Below are 18,215 nucleotides of genomic sequence, written 5' to 3'. Positions count from 1 at the left end.
ACTTTGACATTTTGAATATACAAATAAAAAATAATCCCCATACCAAGACTTTGATAACCCATACAAGTCTTTCTTTATTTATTTATTATTTATTATTTTTTATATCAAAATTAAGTTTATTAATTTTTTTTAACAGGTCTGTTTATGTTGAAGTAAGGAATAAAGGTCTACACGAAGTAATCAATTCGATTGCAGTAAACAACTTACTGATTTAGGTTTTTAAAAGCAAGAATTGAAAACTATATTAAAATATTAATTAACATGTATTGATAACTATATTAAAAATTATATAAGATTTTCAATTGTTTAAAAAAATAATTATATTGAATAAATTAACTATTGAAAACTGAAATATAACTATAGTAAACTCAAATACATAAAACAAATTAATGGTGACCTAATATAATATAAAACTTATAAATTATTATACTAAAACAATATATATAGCATATAAATAAACTATTATACAATTAATTTTTTTTACCTAATATCTACTTTAATCCTTATAAAGAAGATACCTTTCATTGTGCTATTGATTTGTAATAACTAATTAGTACAATGAATTGAAGCTTGGTGATTCGGAAATCCAAAGGAATTTTTTTTGAATGAAAGGCTGGGACGTGGCTAGGCCGTGCAAATGGACATCCCAACTATGTTGGCACCCCCCGCGCAAACCTAGCCAAACCCAAATATATTAAGAAAATAAAATAGTATGGAGTACAGAGAGAGAAATTAAAGAAATCGTAAATGAGCAACGTTACACAGATCGTAAAAAATGTAAGACTTGCAAAACTCAGGGGCTAAGCTCCACCAAGTCAAAGTAGAGGCGGAGACGCCAAAACGGGCTAGTGCGTCCAAAGGAATTTGACAACTTCTCTTTTTAAGAAACTGAATCGGTTTTCATTAAATTAGATTAAAAAATTAAAGACTTTGAAACCTAATCAACAATCAGATAAGATAATTAATAAAGAGTAAATAATTTATTAGTCCCCTAGTTTTTACCTAACACACTGTTTAGTCCTCCTATTTTGAAAAACACATTTTAAGGTCCCTATCTTTTGCCAATATTAACCCTTTGGTCCTTTTGTCTAGTTTTTTTAGACTTGTAACCGTTATATTTTAGCATAAATAAACATATATAAAATAACAGAGTAACATGGTCAACTTGTATTGTACTGTGGTTGTCCTAAAAGCTAAGATATGTTCGGTTAAAAATATAAAAAAATAGATAAAAGGACCACAGGGTTAATATTGGTAAAAAATAGGGATCTTAAAATGTGTTTTTCAAAATAGGGGGACTAAACAGTGTGTTAAGTAAAAACTAGGGGACTAATAAATTATTTATCCATTAATAAATAATAATAACTCATGAAATTATTTCGGTCAGTTTTTATTCGGTTTATAAAATTTAAAAACCGAACTGACCGAAATGACCGAAATTTTTCAATATCTAAGACTGAAACTGAAACAAATAAATCGAAAAACCGAACCGAATTAGAAATTTCAGTCGGTTCAATTGGTTATTCGGCCAATTCGGTTTTTGAACATCCCTATCTTATCCCATCTTTTTATCCTCTTAACTATCTTAGTATCTATCAAATACTAAACCCTCTGTCTGGTATAAATACTCCACATAGATTCGATCAGTTTCTGATTAACTTAGGCGGCAGAATTGAGTTAAGGAGAGGATGTGGGACTGTTTACCAGATGAAGTGTTGACGGAGAAGATATTATCCAGGCTGCCGGTGAAGTCTGTTATCCAGTGCAGGTGCGTTTGTAAATCATGGTTTTCTCTAATCACAACTCCAATTTTCATTTCAAACTACATTCGCAATCTCAATCTCAATCTCAAAACCCAAAATACACAATTACTTGTGCATCAACGGGACTATACTGATAAAACTTCTGGAATCACTGATCTAGTTAGCAACGCTAAAATTAGAACTCTACTATTCACTAGTGTTGGGGTTCAGAAATAAGGATGAAGTGTTGATTTTATTGAGTCCAATATCTGGAGTTGGAGTAGTTGGAGAAAGTGGATGCATCATTTCACACAATATTAACAACGAGGAGGTTAAGAATTTGATGAATGTGAAAGAGCATAGTACATTCATATTTAGTTCTGTGTATAAATATGTGCCTATCCTTGTTCTACTTGATAAAGAAAACAATTTTGATGCTTCTATTAATGTTTTTGATGTTGATGTTGACATTGAGGTTGATTTTACAGCCCTTGTGGAGGAGGAGGAGTTGAGGCGGTCCAAATGTGCTAGGAGGGTGTTCTAGGATAGTGTTTATGTTCATCTATAGGACAATTATGTCACTAGAAAAAAAGACTTCTTATTAGTTGGAGCATATTGATTCAATGGTAATCACATGTTTGGTTTTAGTACTTTACTTCGTATTCTTGTGTAGTTTAGGAGGATGTATTATCCTCCATTTTTTTCCCCATGTAGAAAAGTACAAATATTTCCTTATTGGATTATGAGATTTCGCTTAATGTCTAAACTATATTGCATTTCCTATCTGATTAAAATTAGTAATTCAATGAAGTGTTTTCTTTTCAAACATGCTCATTGTTTTGTTGTTGTTGTTTCGACTTTCCCTACAAAATGCGTTAAATTGAGTTGAGATTTATTGTTAAAATGCAAAAATGAATCATTTATATTGAAGAAGTTGAAAATACCATTTCAAAGCATACATTCCTTATAAATTTCAGAATGGGTCGGTTGCATGTTCTTTGCAAGAAATTTGTGGAGCTTGTTGAAGTTTTGGTGAGTCATTTGTACTGATGATGACTGGAATTTGCTTTTCAAACATGCTCATTGTTTCGTTGTTCCAAAGGGTTTGAGTTTTACCATGATATTACGAGTTCATTAGATGTTGCAGAAAGATGGTGATTCATCAAAGGGAGTTAGTGTGGTAGTTTTGGTGATTCCGTTGTACTAATGATGACTGCAATTTGCTTTTCTAGTTCCGCGTCCTCTGCCAGACTGACTACTTTCACTATTTTTAAACACAGTCTTCGTTGCTAATACTTGTTCTGCAGAATCTTCTCTTCGTTTCTCAAACCGCTCCTCTCGTGCTTGTAGTGACCCTACAACTTCATCAACGGACATTTTGCTGATGTCTCTGGACTCCTCCATAGCCACCACTATGTAATCAAATTTTGGTAGTAGTGATCGTATAATTTTTTCAACAATTCTGGACTCTTCAATTTTTTCTCCATACTGCCGCATCTGATTTACGATAGATTTTACTCGGGATGAGTAATCACTAATAGTCTCCGTCTCTTTCATCCTCATCGTCTCAAATTCTCCTCTCAGCATCTACAAACGAACTTTTTTAACTTTCTCCTCCCCTTGAAGAGAAACTCGTAGGATTTTCCACGCTTGTTTGGCGGTGGTAGCTTCGGCTACTTTCTCGAACATTAATTCATCCAAACCTTGATGGATGAGAGTAAGCGCCTTTTGATCGCTTTTGCGATTTTTCTGCAGAGTATCTTTTTCTGCATGTGTCAACGTTGCCTCGTTGCCTGGGACTATGTAGCCTTTTTCGATAATATCCCAGACATCTTGACATCCAAGTAACACCTTCATTCGAATACACCAACTTGAATAATTAGTTTTGGTGAGCTGAGGGTATTGATAAGGAAGTTTGAGACCGTCTGACATTTTTTATAGGGTTTGTTTGGCGGAAGACTGACTCTCGTAATATGGCTCTGATACCAATTTTTAGACTAGAGGGACTGATTACTTTATGGAAAAATTAATTTCATTCCAGAATACATATGATACAAAAGGTTAAAGACTTCACCTTTTTTTTTCTACACAACATACACTAAATATTAAGTATATATATATATATATATATATATATTACTTGTACCATACCAATGGCACCATTTATTTCCTAGTTAAAAACTAAACCCATACTTTGACATTTTGAACATACAAATAAAAAACAGTCCCCATACCAAGACTTTGACAACCCATACATGTCTTTCTTTATTTATTTTTTATTTATTATTTTTTATATCAAAATTAAGTCTATTAATTTTATTTTTTTTAAACAGGTCTGTTTATGTTGAAGTAAGGAATAAATGTCTACACGAAGTAATCAATTCGATTACCGTAAACAACTTACTGATTTAGGTTTTTAAAAGCAAGAATTGAAAACTATATTAAAATATTAATTAACTTGTATTGATAATTATATTAAAAATTATATAAAATTTTCAATTGTTTAAAAAAATAATTATATTGAATAAATTAACTATTGAAAACTGGAATATAACTATAGTAAACTCAAATGCATAAAACAAATTAATAGTGACCTAACTATATAATATAAAACTTATAAATTATTATACTAAAACAATATATATAGCATATAAATAAACTATTATACAATTAATTTTTTTTACCTAATATCTAGTTTAATCCTTATAAAGAAGATACCTTTCATTGTGCTATTGATTTGTAATAACTAATTGGTACGATGAATTGAAGCTTGGTGATTCGGAAATCCAAAGGAATTTGACAACTTCTGGGCCTCTTACCCGGCTTTAGACAAGCACCTATCTTTATTGCTTGCTTTACACAAACCTTCTGTTCAGTTTTCCGAAAGGAATTTGACAACTTCTGTTTTTAAGGAAACTGAATCGGTTTTCATTAAATTTGATTAAAAAATTAAATGAATTATTATACCTAGCCACTTATTCATACCTCTAGCTTCGGGAATAGACCAAACTACCCTTTGCCCAAAAATAGAAAAAACACAAAACCTCTCAAAAAACCTATACACTCTTCGATCTAATCCAGACTAGTTTTTGAACCAAAACATGGATCGTGACAGATGCCGTAAAGGGAAAGAGAAAATGGTAAGATTTACGGTTTTTTATTTTGGATTTAAGCTTTGTTTTCGAATCTGTGGGCGTTTCTAAAATCACACCGGAATCGCAGTCGGGCGTATGAACATCACGCCCGACCGGTGGTTGCGGCGTATGAACATCACGCCCGACCAGTGGTCCGGGCGTGATAGCCAAACGCCCGAACCACCGGACGGGCGTGATGTCCATACGCCCGTTCCATAGGTCGGGCGTGATGTTCATACGCCCGATGGGTATTTAAAAAAAAAATTAAAATTACATTTAAATTAAATTGTTAAATGTTTAGTATAATTTGATTATAATTTATATGTAAAATTTTGTTATTAATTTGATTATAATTTATATGTTAAATTTTTAGATTAATTTAGTGTAATTTTTATAGACGGAGCGGCCTACTATCGGGGGGAATCCATCCCGTCATCTACTTGTCGTCTAGATATGGACGACGAGGAGGATACACCACGGCATACGAGACTGCATGGTATTGATATATCTGGTCATAGGCGGAGAGGGGCTGCGACGGAGCAGGTGCGGAGGGGTCCGATTGTGGATCAGCCCGATATTCGTGGATCAGAGGGGGCGACATATTTTGATGACCGAGAACCTGCTAGCGATTCTGTGGAGGACTACTTGGAGGTGGTAGCCCAGGTACTGCGACATTCTGCAGCTGGTGGTGATGGCGAGAGTGAGGATGTCGATGAGCAGCCGACCCAGGGCAGACAACCGACCCAGCGTAGAGGTGGTCGCTTTGCGAGTATAGGTATTTTTAAGTTTTAGTATAATTTTATAGTTTTAGTATAATTTTATAGTTTTAGTATAATTTTAGTATAATTTTATAGTTTTAGTATAATTTTAGTATAATTTATAATTTATAATTTTATAGTTTTAGTATAATTTTAGTATAATTTTATAGTTTTAGTATAATTTTATATTCTTAGTATAATTTTATATTTCAGGGACCAGCAAACGTCCCAAAGCTAGTGAGGACCAGAGCTGGATTGTTAGTAGACCGATGGATGGTGGCCCCATTGATGGTTCCGTGATTCCTAGTTTTCTAGGACATGTTGCTTCACGGATGCTGGGAGGAGAGCTTCGGTCGTTTCTGACATGCTACAACAGAGCTACAGCATGTCAGAATTTGGGGGTGTGGCTTTCTGGTGCGTCACTCAAGGGGCGGCTGGATTTTCATGGGGGTCTGCTACACTTGCCACGTTATATCGGCAGCTGGGGATAGTGAGCAGAGGAGACTGTTCTGGTATATGCGGATGTTTGACCCTACTACAGGTGTGGATATACGAGTATTTTCCGGTGTTCCGGCCGCATAGACTGCCTCACAGGATCCCAACTGACCGTCCCCGTGCATGCAGATGGGAGGTCGGGGTACCAGGAAAGACGACTGCCCGACTAGATACCATATGTGGGCAGCTGGACCGTATGACGGCAGCCGAGGTATTTTATAAAATTTTATAATTAATTATAGTATTATAATATTTTATAAAATTTTAGTATTAATTTAATTATTATTTATAGTATATTATTATTATTATTTATTGAGTATTATTTTATTGCAGGTGACGTGGTTGACTTATGGTCCTGTAGCCGTGAGGATCAGCTTCGAGTGTCCTACGCCGGTTGGATACGGTGTAGAGACATTGTCGAGCCGTATATGCCAGATCGAGCGTTGCGACAGGTCGGATATACTCAGTCTATCCCAGCTGAGCGTATTAGACCTGATAAAGCAGTATGACCATGGAAGTCTCTATCGTGCAGGCTCACGCATTCCTCTGTCACAGTTGAGGATACCTGGTAGAGATTTCCATCGGCTCGGGGCATTGATCGGAGGAGATGTCAGCCAGTTAGATACGATCCCACTGCCTGTGATGCTGCTTACATGGACTGGTACATGCGATATTCGCATCCTCATCTCCTTCATGCACCACAGGATGGACCGGTCCAGTATGCTCGGGCCAACAACGAATTTATAAGTTTCTTATTATTTAATATTAGTTTACATGTGTTTATTTTTTAATATATATTTTTTTTGCAGTGGGTTAGTTGGTTCTGGCGTATCACCCAACGAGCGGCTACCCACCGATCTGACGAGGATACTCCACTCATTAGGAGGGAGATGTATGAGTTTATGGACGCGTGGCGTCGGACGAACTAAATGCCGTAATTATATGTACTCTTTTATTACATTTTAACACTTTTGATATTATATGTACTCTTTTATGTTTATTAATTTATTTTAATGTTTATGTTGTTATATTTTATTTGTTAAAGGGTAATCCGAGTTAAAATGCCGTAATTTTTATTTCTAAAAGGTTAATTCACGCGGAATTATTCACGCAGAATTATTTGTTAAAGGGTAATTCGAGTTAAAATGCCGTACTCTTTTATCACAATCATCAACAACCAATTTTTTTGGGGAATTATTCACGCGGGCGTGAGGTAATCACGCCTCACCACAGGATGAGGCGTGAGGCTATCACGTCCCACCGTAGGTACGGACGTGATAGCCTCACATCTCACCTTGTGGTGAGGCGTGATTACCTCACGCCTCACCCTGTGGTGGGGCGTGATTACCTCACGCCCGCTTGCCGAGAGAGGAATTTTTTCCCCATTTCCCACCTCAAAGGGTATTTTCATCCTTTCATGGGGCTATGTTTAACAACAACCAAAATTAAAGACTTTGAAACCTAATTAACAATCAGATAAGATAATTAATAAATAATAATAACGCATGAAATTATTTCGGTCGGTTTTTATTCGGTTTATAAAATTTTAAAACCGAACTGACTGAAATTTTTCAATACCCAAGACTGAACTGAAACAAATAAATGAAAAACCGAACCGAATTAGAAATTTCAGTCGGTTCAATTGGTTATTCGGCCAGTTCGGTTTTTGAACATCCCTATCTTATCCCATCTTTTTATCCTCTTAACTATCTTAGTATCTATCAAATACTAAACCCTCTGTCTGGTATAAAAACTCCACATAGATTCGATCAGTTTCTGATTAACTTAGGCGGTAGAATTGAGTTAAGGAGAGGATGTGGGATTGTTTACCAGATGAAGTGTTGACGGAGAAGATATTATCCAGGCTGCCAGTGAAGTCTGTTATCCAGTGCAGGTGCGTTTGTAAATCATGGTTTTCTCTGATCACAATCTCAATCTCAATCTTAAAACCCAAAATACACAATTATTTGTGCATCAACGGGACTATACTGATAAAACTTCTGGAATCACTGATCTAGTTAGCAATGCTAAAATTAGAACTCTATTATTCACTAGTGTTGGGGTTCAGAAATAAGGATGAAGTGTTGATTTTATTGAGTCCAATATCTGGAGTTGGAGTAGTTGGAGAAAGTGGATGCATCATTTCACACAATATTAACAACGAGGAGGTTAAGAATTTGATGAATGTGAAAGAGCATAGTACATTCATATTTAGTTCTGTGTATAAATATGTGCCTACCCTTGTTCTACTTGATAAAGAAAACAATTTTGATGCTTCTATTGATGTTTTTGATGTTGATGTTGACGTTGAGGTTGATTTTACAGCCCTTGTGGAGGAGGAGGAGTTGAGGCGGTCCAAATGTGCTAGGACGGTGTTCTAGGATAGTGTTTATGTTCATCTAAAGGACAATTATGTCACTAGAAAAAAAGACTTCTTATTAGTTGTAGCATATTGATTCAATGGTAATCACATGTTTGGTTTTAGTACTTCACTTCGTATTCTTGTGTAGTTTAGGAGGATGTATTGTCCTCCATTTATTTCCTTATTGGATTATGAGATTTTGCTTAATGTCTAAACTATATTGCATTTCCCATCTGATTAAAATTAGTAATTCAATGAAGTGTTTTCTTTTCAAACATGCTCATTGTTTTGTTGTTGTTGTTGTTTCGACTTTCCCTACAAAATGCGTTAAATTGAGTTGAGATTTACTGTTAAAATGCAAGAATGAATCACACTTTCTGTAACCAAGTTACAAGAATTTACATTTGCAATGCTACCATCATTATATTAAAGAAGTTGAAAATACGATTTCAAAGCATACATTTGTGGAGCTTGTTGAAGTTTTGGTGAGTCATTTGTACTGATGATGACTGGAATTTGCTTTTCAAACATGCTCATTGTTTCGTTGTTGTTGTTCCAAAGGGTTTGAGTTTTACCATGATATTACGAGTTCATTAGATGTTGCAGAAAGATGGTGATTCATCAAAGGGAGGTAATGTGGTAGTTTTGGTGAGTCCTTTATAGTAATAATGACTGCAATTTGCTTTTCTAGTTCCAAACCGTTTGAGTTTTACCATGATATTACCAGTTCAATAGATGTTGCAGAAAGACGCCGTTAGAAAATCTTTCTTGCTAGTATTATCGTTAGAAGTTGTCACTCTTGAATGAGATGCGGTTAGAAAATCTTGCTGCATTCCATTGAGACTTACTATCTATCATCTGTTTATCATATACAATTAACAATGTTTTCCATGCTATAATGAATTGGTAGACCTATGACATAAAACCTCCTTTTTGTTCCCTCCTCCAGTTACTGCACAGTGGGAAGAACAGCTCCTTTGTGTTGTCTTCAATGTTAGAAGAACAGCTCATTTGATTCCTGCAGCATTTTCTCACTGACCTAATAAAGCTTATTTGAAGTTGTGACTTTATTGTCAAATACAATTCACTATCCTGGTGCAGATGTACTTGCCACCCGCACATAAAAAAGGGAAAGGAACCAAAGCAATTGAGGTTTTATTAGAATCAAGTAGTGATAAATTAAAATAGGCCAAATTAAAATCACTAATGGTGATATGCACAGATTCAATAAAGGCAAGGGAAGACTCAATTGATGTTGCTTTTGCAGTGGAAGGACAAAAACAATAGCAAGAATGCTACTTAGATCCAAGTTGAATCAACAAGAAGTTAATAATGAACCGAATTTTATCAATGTTGGAAGGACAATATTGTCATATTTTCGTTGGCAATCATGGTTATCGACGATATACCCATGAAATATATGTTGACGCCATATGGTTTGTTGGTAAGCAAGCATCCAGTAGATTTACTAGTTCTTGTTAATAGCTACAACTGTTGTCCTTGTTAAGTTGTTGGTAAATGTTATGTCGTCATTGATATTTCTCACACTAAATTTGGTTCCAAATCTATTGGCGCAAAAAAATAACGTCAGCAAATATATCAAGATCATGTCAGGGCAGCAATTTGTGTAGTTTCAAGCATTGAATCCAAAAGGCTGACCAAATTATCATTAGAATGAAAGAGTCTGCTAGTTTAGGCCTATGTCTGGGATTTTTCTGTGTTGAAATCTTATTTTCTATCTAAATTAATTCAAAACTAAAAAATTGAAGAATTAAAAATGTTTAAGATATCATCAAATTCTTAAAAAAATTCATTTTCAAGTGTTAACGGCCAAATTTTAATGTTAGTCTTTGTATTTCACTAATTTTGATATATCAAGGGACAAATATTATTAAATAATCAATGGGGGACAAAAACTAACATTTTAATATTGCTTTAGGAAAGCAAGTAGCAAACCTGATAGATTTATTAATATTAGGGTTAAATGTATCATTGGTCACTGAACTTATATGGTTGTTTCAAAATAATCACCCAACTTCAATTTATCTCAATAAAATCACTCAACTTTGAGTTTTGTCTCAATTAGGTCACTATGATGATTTCAGTGATCAAAACACATCGAAATAATGACATGGGTGATACGTCAATTGGATGTCATGTGTCATTCCCTTAGCAATATGAGTTGTTTCCAATTGACGTATCACTTATGTCATCATTTCCATGTTTTTTAATCAAAGTTGAGTGATTTGATCGAGACAAATTGAAGTTGAGTTAATATCTCAAATTGAGACATATCTCAAAAGTGAATTTTGAAGTTCAGTGAACAATGTTGCATACCTAAAATCTATCACATATCTCAAAAGTGAATTTTTTTTAACCTATTTAATTCATTGCTACGTGTATATTTCTACTAGTAGTATAATATGTAATTAAATATAATAAATCTGAATTATCTGAAATCCAATTATAATTTTAGGATTTGGATTGAAAAAAATGTAACAAGTCAAATGATCCTATTTCTTACTAGTTAATTAACATCAATGTTAAGTTAAATAGTTAGAGTTTCTCCATTCAGATAATCTAATATCATTTTTTTTGGGTTACATAATCTAATATCATTGATCCAACAGAATCCTATATAATAAGGAAACTGGTAACTATAAAGATTGTTTCTGCAGAGAAAAGTTTACTCAAAATTTACCAAGCCTGGTGAATTTTTCTGATTAATCTGTGGCATTCAGAATCCATAAGATATCTCAGTACAGTCAACTTTTTTTAACCTATTTAATTCATTGTATATATGCTTATATCCCTATTAGCAGTATAATATGCAATTAAATATAATAAAATCTGAATTATAAGAAATCCAACTAGAATTTCAGGAAATTTATATTTTAGGAACCAAACTAAATCCATAAGAAATCCAACTAAAAAATGTGAAAGTCAAATGAGTGAGAACAAGTATATAAAAATCACCTATATATATGAGCAAATGATCCTATTTCTTCATTCTGTAATAGAATATTTTAGTGTTTTACTTATTTCTTAAAATTAAAATGCAGGGTTTAATACTTCAAGCTTTTATTTGGGTACTTTTAATTGTTACATCTAATTTAGTAAGCATTGGGGATGGGAAGATTATGTTTAATGTGAAAGATTTTGGAGCAGTTGGAGATGGAAAAACTGATAATTATAATGTAATTATTTCTGATTTTTTTATTTTATAATTGTTTCTATTATATAATAACTTTTTTTTCTCAAATTTTATATAGCAACAAAATATTAATATTTTTTAATTTTTATTTTTGAAGGCTTTCTTGAATGCATGGAGAGGCTTGTGTGAAGCACAGGAACAGAAAGGAAATATACCAACTCTTATAGTGCCACCCGGAATATTTCTTTTGAAGCCTTTGATATTTAAAGGCCCTTGCAAGTCTAAGGCTATCCATATGAAGGTATATGCTTATTTTTATTATTTTATAAACTAAACATTTAATAGCCATTTTAAGTTAGAAAAAGAAAACACAGTAAATAATAATAACAAATAAATCGTGTCTGTTGAGTCTGAGATCGAGTACTCAGATTAATTATTGAAAAGTAAATTGGTGACAGGTTATAGGGAAAATAGTAGCACCCAGTGGTGGTGAATGGCCTAGCTGCAACGCTCAATTTTGGCTGCTGTTCGACGGTGTAAATGGTCTTACACTTGATGGATCTGGTACGTTTGATGGCCACGGCTCAACTTGGTGGACTAATCAGGTTATTTATTTTTTTTTATTTTTTTTCATTATAATACATAGAGGTAAAATCAATTTTAACTTCAGGTTATTGGAAAGTGTATATATGCTCTTAGCATAAAAACTGTAAAAGTAAATTAATTATAATTTACGGCCAACTTGGTTTTTGACCCAGATAACATAACATCGAGCAATATTGGCTCCACATAATAAAATCTATAAAAAGAAACTCTTATCAATACCTAAAAACGAAAGTAAGAACATGTGGATGTTAAAGCTGTATATATGTAATTTATTTATTTTTTCTTTTTTCAGGATATCATGAGCAGATGCAAGAAACCACGGGTAAACAAAATAAAAGAAAATTAGAATACATGAAAATTTATTATGTTCATTTATTTTCATAGATGTTAATTAAATTTAATTAAAATTCAAATTAATGATGCAGGCCTTGCAGTTTCGAAACTGCAACAATCTTGGAATAAGTGGACTAAAATATATTAACAGTCCAAAAGCACATATTGGATTAAATAGATGCAATTATGTCTCTATTTATAATATTAATATTTTTGCTCCTGAAAATAGCCCCAATACTGATGGAATTGATCTATCTCTTTCACACAACGTTCATATTTCCGATTCTATTATAGGAACTGGTAATTCTTTTATTTAATTATTTTACTTGTTTTCATGAAATATATTATTAATTGATTGTGATATTTTTTATTAATAATAATAATTATTGTTATTTTTTTTTTGGGGGTGACAGGTGATGATTGTATTGCTATCAATGGAGGCTGCTCATTTATCAATGTCACCAAAGTTACATGTGGACCAGGTCATGGAATTAGGTTAGTAGAAAAATATTACTAAAAACACTAAATTATCTAAATGTAATAATAATGAAAATGATTTGTTGCTTACGAATTTATCTATTTTATTTTTTGGATATGGAAATATATAGTGTAGGGAGCTTAGGAGACCGCGGAGTGAAGGACATAGTGGACCAGGTTCATGTTCGTAATTGTACATTCCTTAATACTCAAAATGGTGTAAGAATCAAAACATGGCCGGTAAGTATAACAATAATTCATAATCAATAATTCATAATAAATAATTAATAACTTAGATTTAACATAATATTTTATTTATTTATTTGGTCCATCTAGGGAGGATCAGGGCATGCTAATCAGATTTCATTCAGGGATATCATACTTCATAACTCTAAAAACCCTATCATAATAGATCAACATTACTGCAACGGACACAAATGTGCAGAAAAGGTATAATAAAACTATGTTAAAATTGATTTAATTTATTAATATATATATAAATATTTCTTTTTTATTTAATGCAGGGTGTAGCAGTAAAAGTGAATGGAATAATATATAGTGGAGTTAAAGGAACATCAGCAAGCAAGCAAGCAATTACATTAGATTGTGATAAAATAGGTTGTGGTAATATAATAATGGATCATATTAACATAAGCTCATCCAACCCGGGAAAGCAGATTCATGCCTTTTGTAACCATGTTAATGGAAAATCTACCTCCACTATACCTGTTGTACCTTGTCTTTCAAAATCTATGTAAGACTATGTTGTTCAATTATATTTAACTCATGATTCATTTCTTTTTTTCCCTTTCTTCTTTTCATATGAAATTGGTTGAAATGATCAGCCTAGTTTTTGGTCATTATTAGTATTGGATTATAGGATTGTGATTAAGTTTAAAAGACTATTAATTCAGTTTGTAATTAGTTTTAGATATCAATTATGATAATATAATAAGTTAAGAGTTAATTAGTTAAGTTTAATAAGTTCAGGCACTATTTAAGTTTAATCAACTTTTTGATTCCTTGGTTCATCAACTTTTTGATAACACCTAATAAATGTTTATCTAGTGTCTTAATAGCTCTTCTTTTGTCACCAAGAATATACAAAGTCTTTAAGAATTCAGTTTTGTCACCAAGAATAAAAAAACTATTCTTGAACTTTAATCATTCAGTTTTGATTTAATTAGATACTTAATTAGATATTAGAGCTTAAACCAAGTGGTAGAGGGTTCCAATCTTGATAGTCCCATTTGATTATTATAAAAACAAATTCAGTCGAAAATCATAGATGTTGGGGATCGAATTCTGTCGAAATTATGTCCCTAAAGGCATTGCCTTTCTTAATGGTTGAATTTATTCAGTAAGTAACTCGCTGGATTGTAACTGATTAATGGCTATTTTTACAATTTAGTTCCAAACGTTGCCATATAGCGAATTGTGGTAATGTACAGACTACTCGGTAGCCCATAAAATGTAGCCAACTGTGCTTCAAAAATATTTTCAATCCTTCAGTAAACTGAATAATGTTCTTATTTTAAAATTAATATTTTGCACGAAAACAGAACATTAAATTTGGATCCAAGAGTGTTCCTTTGTAGTAAAACAATAACTAAAACATAAATGCATAATTATTTAATGATTAAAATATTAAAATTCACATCAAATTTCATTGAAATCTATAAATATATTCATGAATCAATAATACACAAATAAGAAGAAACTAAAAAATATATAAATAATTAGTTTGCGCGTACCATAACATATCAATAAGGTCAACAATTTCATCATTTTGGGTTTTGCAAGCATAAAGAACACATGCATGACAATTTAGATTTTTCAAGTTTCATAACAAGGCCTGAGTTAAGACAGAAATTGCAAATTGGTTTAAAAGAGGGCATGAGGAAGACAAAAACAGAATTCAAGAATCATTAACAAGAAATTATATATATTTGAGCTGTCTCATTTGTTTGTGGCCTGAAACTATACATATTCTATAAAGCTTCATAAGATTCAAAGATTATTCATGGAAAAAATTGAGAATAAAGAACATATATAAACTGGCAATGAAATTGTTCATACAAGTGCCTATTAGAGAAAAATACCTAAATACTAAAGATAGATATGTCAAGTGCTATTCTATCTTAAACAAGATAAAAGGCATCAAGCTAATCTAAAGAATGTACCTACTAAAGAATGCACCTATGCGCCTTTGCTATGCATCACCTATTCCTAACAACCCTAATAAGATGACCACGTCACTGAGTCAAATAAACAGTAGAAAAATACATAAAAATGGATGCCAAAACTAACCAAAGTATTTTTTGATACATAAGATGACCACGTCACTTGTAGGAATTGAAAATCCCCATCCCCAAAGTGGGAGTTGAACATGAACAACTAAGTAAAGATGAGAGCTACATAGGATGAAGATTATAGATTAGGCTTATTTAATTTACACAATAAAACTTGTTGATTGATCAAAGCTTGGTGGAAAACTAAGGCATACCAAGTGGTAAATAGTAATAGCTTGGCTGTTACAAGCCTCACCAGAATAAGAGATAAAACATAACTCAGCAGTAAAGAATTAAAGTAATAGCTTGGCTGTTACTTATGGAAATTATAACCAATTCAGCAAATGCTACCTACACTCTGTCATTTCCAATCCCATGCTTTGCACTTCATTCTGCTCAATCCCTTGCTGTGATCTGCCTCCTTCTCACACTCTTTGGGTTTTGTACAGGTACTTTTTGAAACAGTGTCAATGTTTGAGTTTTCGCCCAAATTTTACTTCAATTAGTGTTTGACTCCTTATTTTCTATTGCAGACAAGTGAAATTAACAAAAGCAAATTAAGGGTATGTATTAGTTCTCACTTTTTCTGTTGATGCTCTGACTGTGAATGTAAGGATATGTGGTTTTGTTTCAGTAGAGAGACAGAGAAAGAGAAACTTATGGTGGTATATGTTCTGGTTTGCAGTGAGAAGTTAAGGCAGCTTTGGGCCTCATGGTACTAGCTTCTTTCATTTTTTTTAATCGATTCATAGGGTCAGTGTTATGGAGTAAATGGCATGCTGATGCTAGTTTAAGGTGAATAGGAAATTTGTCTCTATCTTTTGGGTTCAAGATAGAGATTAGAATCCAAACAGGTTTTTGGATATATTTTGTTAAGTAAATAGAAAATTTGTTTCTATCTCTCGATGAAACTAACTCTACAAACAACTTTTGTGAACATATTAAAAGTAGATATATATTGTAAATATTGTATGGTTTGTTTTCAATCTTTATTATATGGTAGTTTTTTATGGTTAATTTATGTTGTGATGATTTAATTGTAAAAAAGTAGCCATTTAACTTGAGTATTTGTTCATTATTATATAACAAAAAAAATTAGTTATTATAAATATTTTAGGCATAACATCCATTTGGATCTTCAAATTCAATTAGGACCCTAAATTATCAAAATCATCAATCAGATCCAGGAACTAGCTAAAAATCATTAATCGAGCCCAAATTCTAAACAAAAAATATTCAATTGAGTACTCATGGATAATAATTCGGTTAAGCAGTTTCAGACATTCTTCCCCAAACTCATTTTGAACTAATACAAAGATTATTACAGTCTCTATCATCAAATAGTCAGAGTTTCCAATTTTAAGATAGGTTTGGGACTTAATTGTTGATTTTTACTTAGTTCAAGGATCTAATTGATGATTTTGATAGTTTAAGGTTCTAAGTGACTTTAAAGCTTTAGTTTAGGAACCCAAATGGGTGTAATGTCAATATTTTAATAATGATATTTTTTTGTCATTGTAATTATTTTATTAAGAGGAATTTTTATCAATTATAAATAGGTTTTAATAAGTGATTTTTGTTTTTGAATATGTTTTAATAAGGGTTTTTTTTTGTTATATAATTAGTTATTAATAAGTGGACTCATTCCCGTTATGAAAAACAATTAGCAAGGCAACGTTTAATAAGAGGTCCATAAGTGGGTTTTCCACTTATTAAAAGTTTTTTTACTAAGGGTATTCGTATTTTTAATAACTATTTCTCCCATTATTAAAGCCATTTTTTTGTAGTGGAAATGCACTTGTTGTTGCACAAAAAAAAAAAAAAAATACAAATTTGGGATGAGTCAGTGATGAGCTCGCTCTCTTTCAAACGTTTGTGGAACTACCTTTTGACAGTGTAAGAAGTCGTATAATCTGGTGGCTTTCAGGATAAAACAGCCCACTCAAATAAGATAGAGTTCGTATTGCTTAATACCAACTCGTTCAACATACACTCCAAAATTTTGCTCAGTTTTGTTGTCAAATAAAAAGAAATTTTAAAGAGGAAGTAGAAATTGCTACGTATTAAGAAAGAGAAAATCAAATTTATACGGTCAAACAACAATACATTCAATCCAGTGGTCAAACCCACTACTTTACGTCTTGTATTTGCTCTGACTATTGCACTTAACTGGTTTGTATTTCAACATGAATGCATTTTTACATGTCGATTTACATGAGGATGTTTATATGGTTCAACCTCCTGGTTTTATTGATCCGGCTCGGCGTCAAGGCGTTTGTAAATACAAAAATCCTTATATCGCTTTAAATAGTCCCATCATATATGTGTTGTTTTTAGAAAGAAAAAAAATGCTCCTGTAATTTAGAAGAAGAAAAAAAAACAGAGAAAGGGTGTCGCCTATTTGGTGGAGCGATGTTACATTTGTCAAACCGCCAAGGAACACACGACCTATGAAGCACGGAAACGTTCTGCATCCAACGTTTCAACGTTTCCATAAGATGTGGGAAACGGAAACGCCCGAAAACGGAAACGAAACGTTTCCGGGCACGTTTCTGTAATTACTGAAACATTGAAACACGTTTCCAAAATTTTGAATACTTACCACACATAATTTCTCCAATTGGTAATTTTCTGGAGATTGAAAACGATCCTCCGACTTGAGAAAAAACGTAGGTTTCTGGAAACTCTGTTTATTTTTTAATCTATACTGAAATGAAACTCTGATTTCTTTTTATTTGAGTCTAGGTACTCCGATTTCTTCTTCTTCTTCTTCGAGTCACTATCGTCCTTTCTTCTTCAAATTGAGTCTGGTCTGAGTTTTAATTCTCTGTTTTTTTGTGTGTCTATGGAGGCTTCTGGAACG

General features: G+C 32.6%; 1 protein-coding gene across 1 annotated transcript; it reads left to right on the top strand.

The window, feature by feature from the left end:
* Positions 1-11,547: 11,547 nt before the first annotated feature.
* Positions 11,548-13,819, top strand: LOC136203874 (probable polygalacturonase At3g15720). Its single transcript, XM_065995093.1, has 9 exons — positions 11,548-11,688; positions 11,803-11,946; positions 12,104-12,250; positions 12,544-12,573; positions 12,677-12,884; positions 12,998-13,079; positions 13,193-13,301; positions 13,398-13,511; positions 13,586-13,819. The coding sequence occupies exons 1-9, from the start codon at positions 11,548-11,550 to the stop codon at positions 13,817-13,819; spliced, it is 1,209 nt and encodes a 402-aa protein (XP_065851165.1).
* The last annotated feature ends 4,396 nt before the right edge of the window (positions 13,820-18,215 follow it).

The sequence above is a fragment of the Euphorbia lathyris genome, chromosome 8, assembly GCF_963576675.1.
Source record: "Euphorbia lathyris chromosome 8, ddEupLath1.1, whole genome shotgun sequence".
Taxonomy (NCBI): Eukaryota; Viridiplantae; Streptophyta; class Magnoliopsida; order Malpighiales; family Euphorbiaceae; genus Euphorbia; species Euphorbia lathyris.
This window is presented reverse-complemented; position numbering and strand designations above follow the sequence as displayed.

Excerpts from the sequence above, each read along its gene's own strand:
- LOC136203874 (XM_065995093.1), top strand. The coding sequence starts at position 11,548 with ATGCAGGGTTTAATACTTCAAGCTTTTATTTGGGTACTTTTAATTGTT. Across the intron at positions 12,251-12,543 it reads CAACTTGGTGGACTAATCAG|GATATCATGAGCAGATGCAA; the intron begins GTTATTTATTTT and ends TTCTTTTTTCAG. Across the intron at positions 13,080-13,192 it reads GGACCAGGTCATGGAATTAG|TGTAGGGAGCTTAGGAGACC; the intron begins GTTAGTAGAAAA and ends GGAAATATATAG.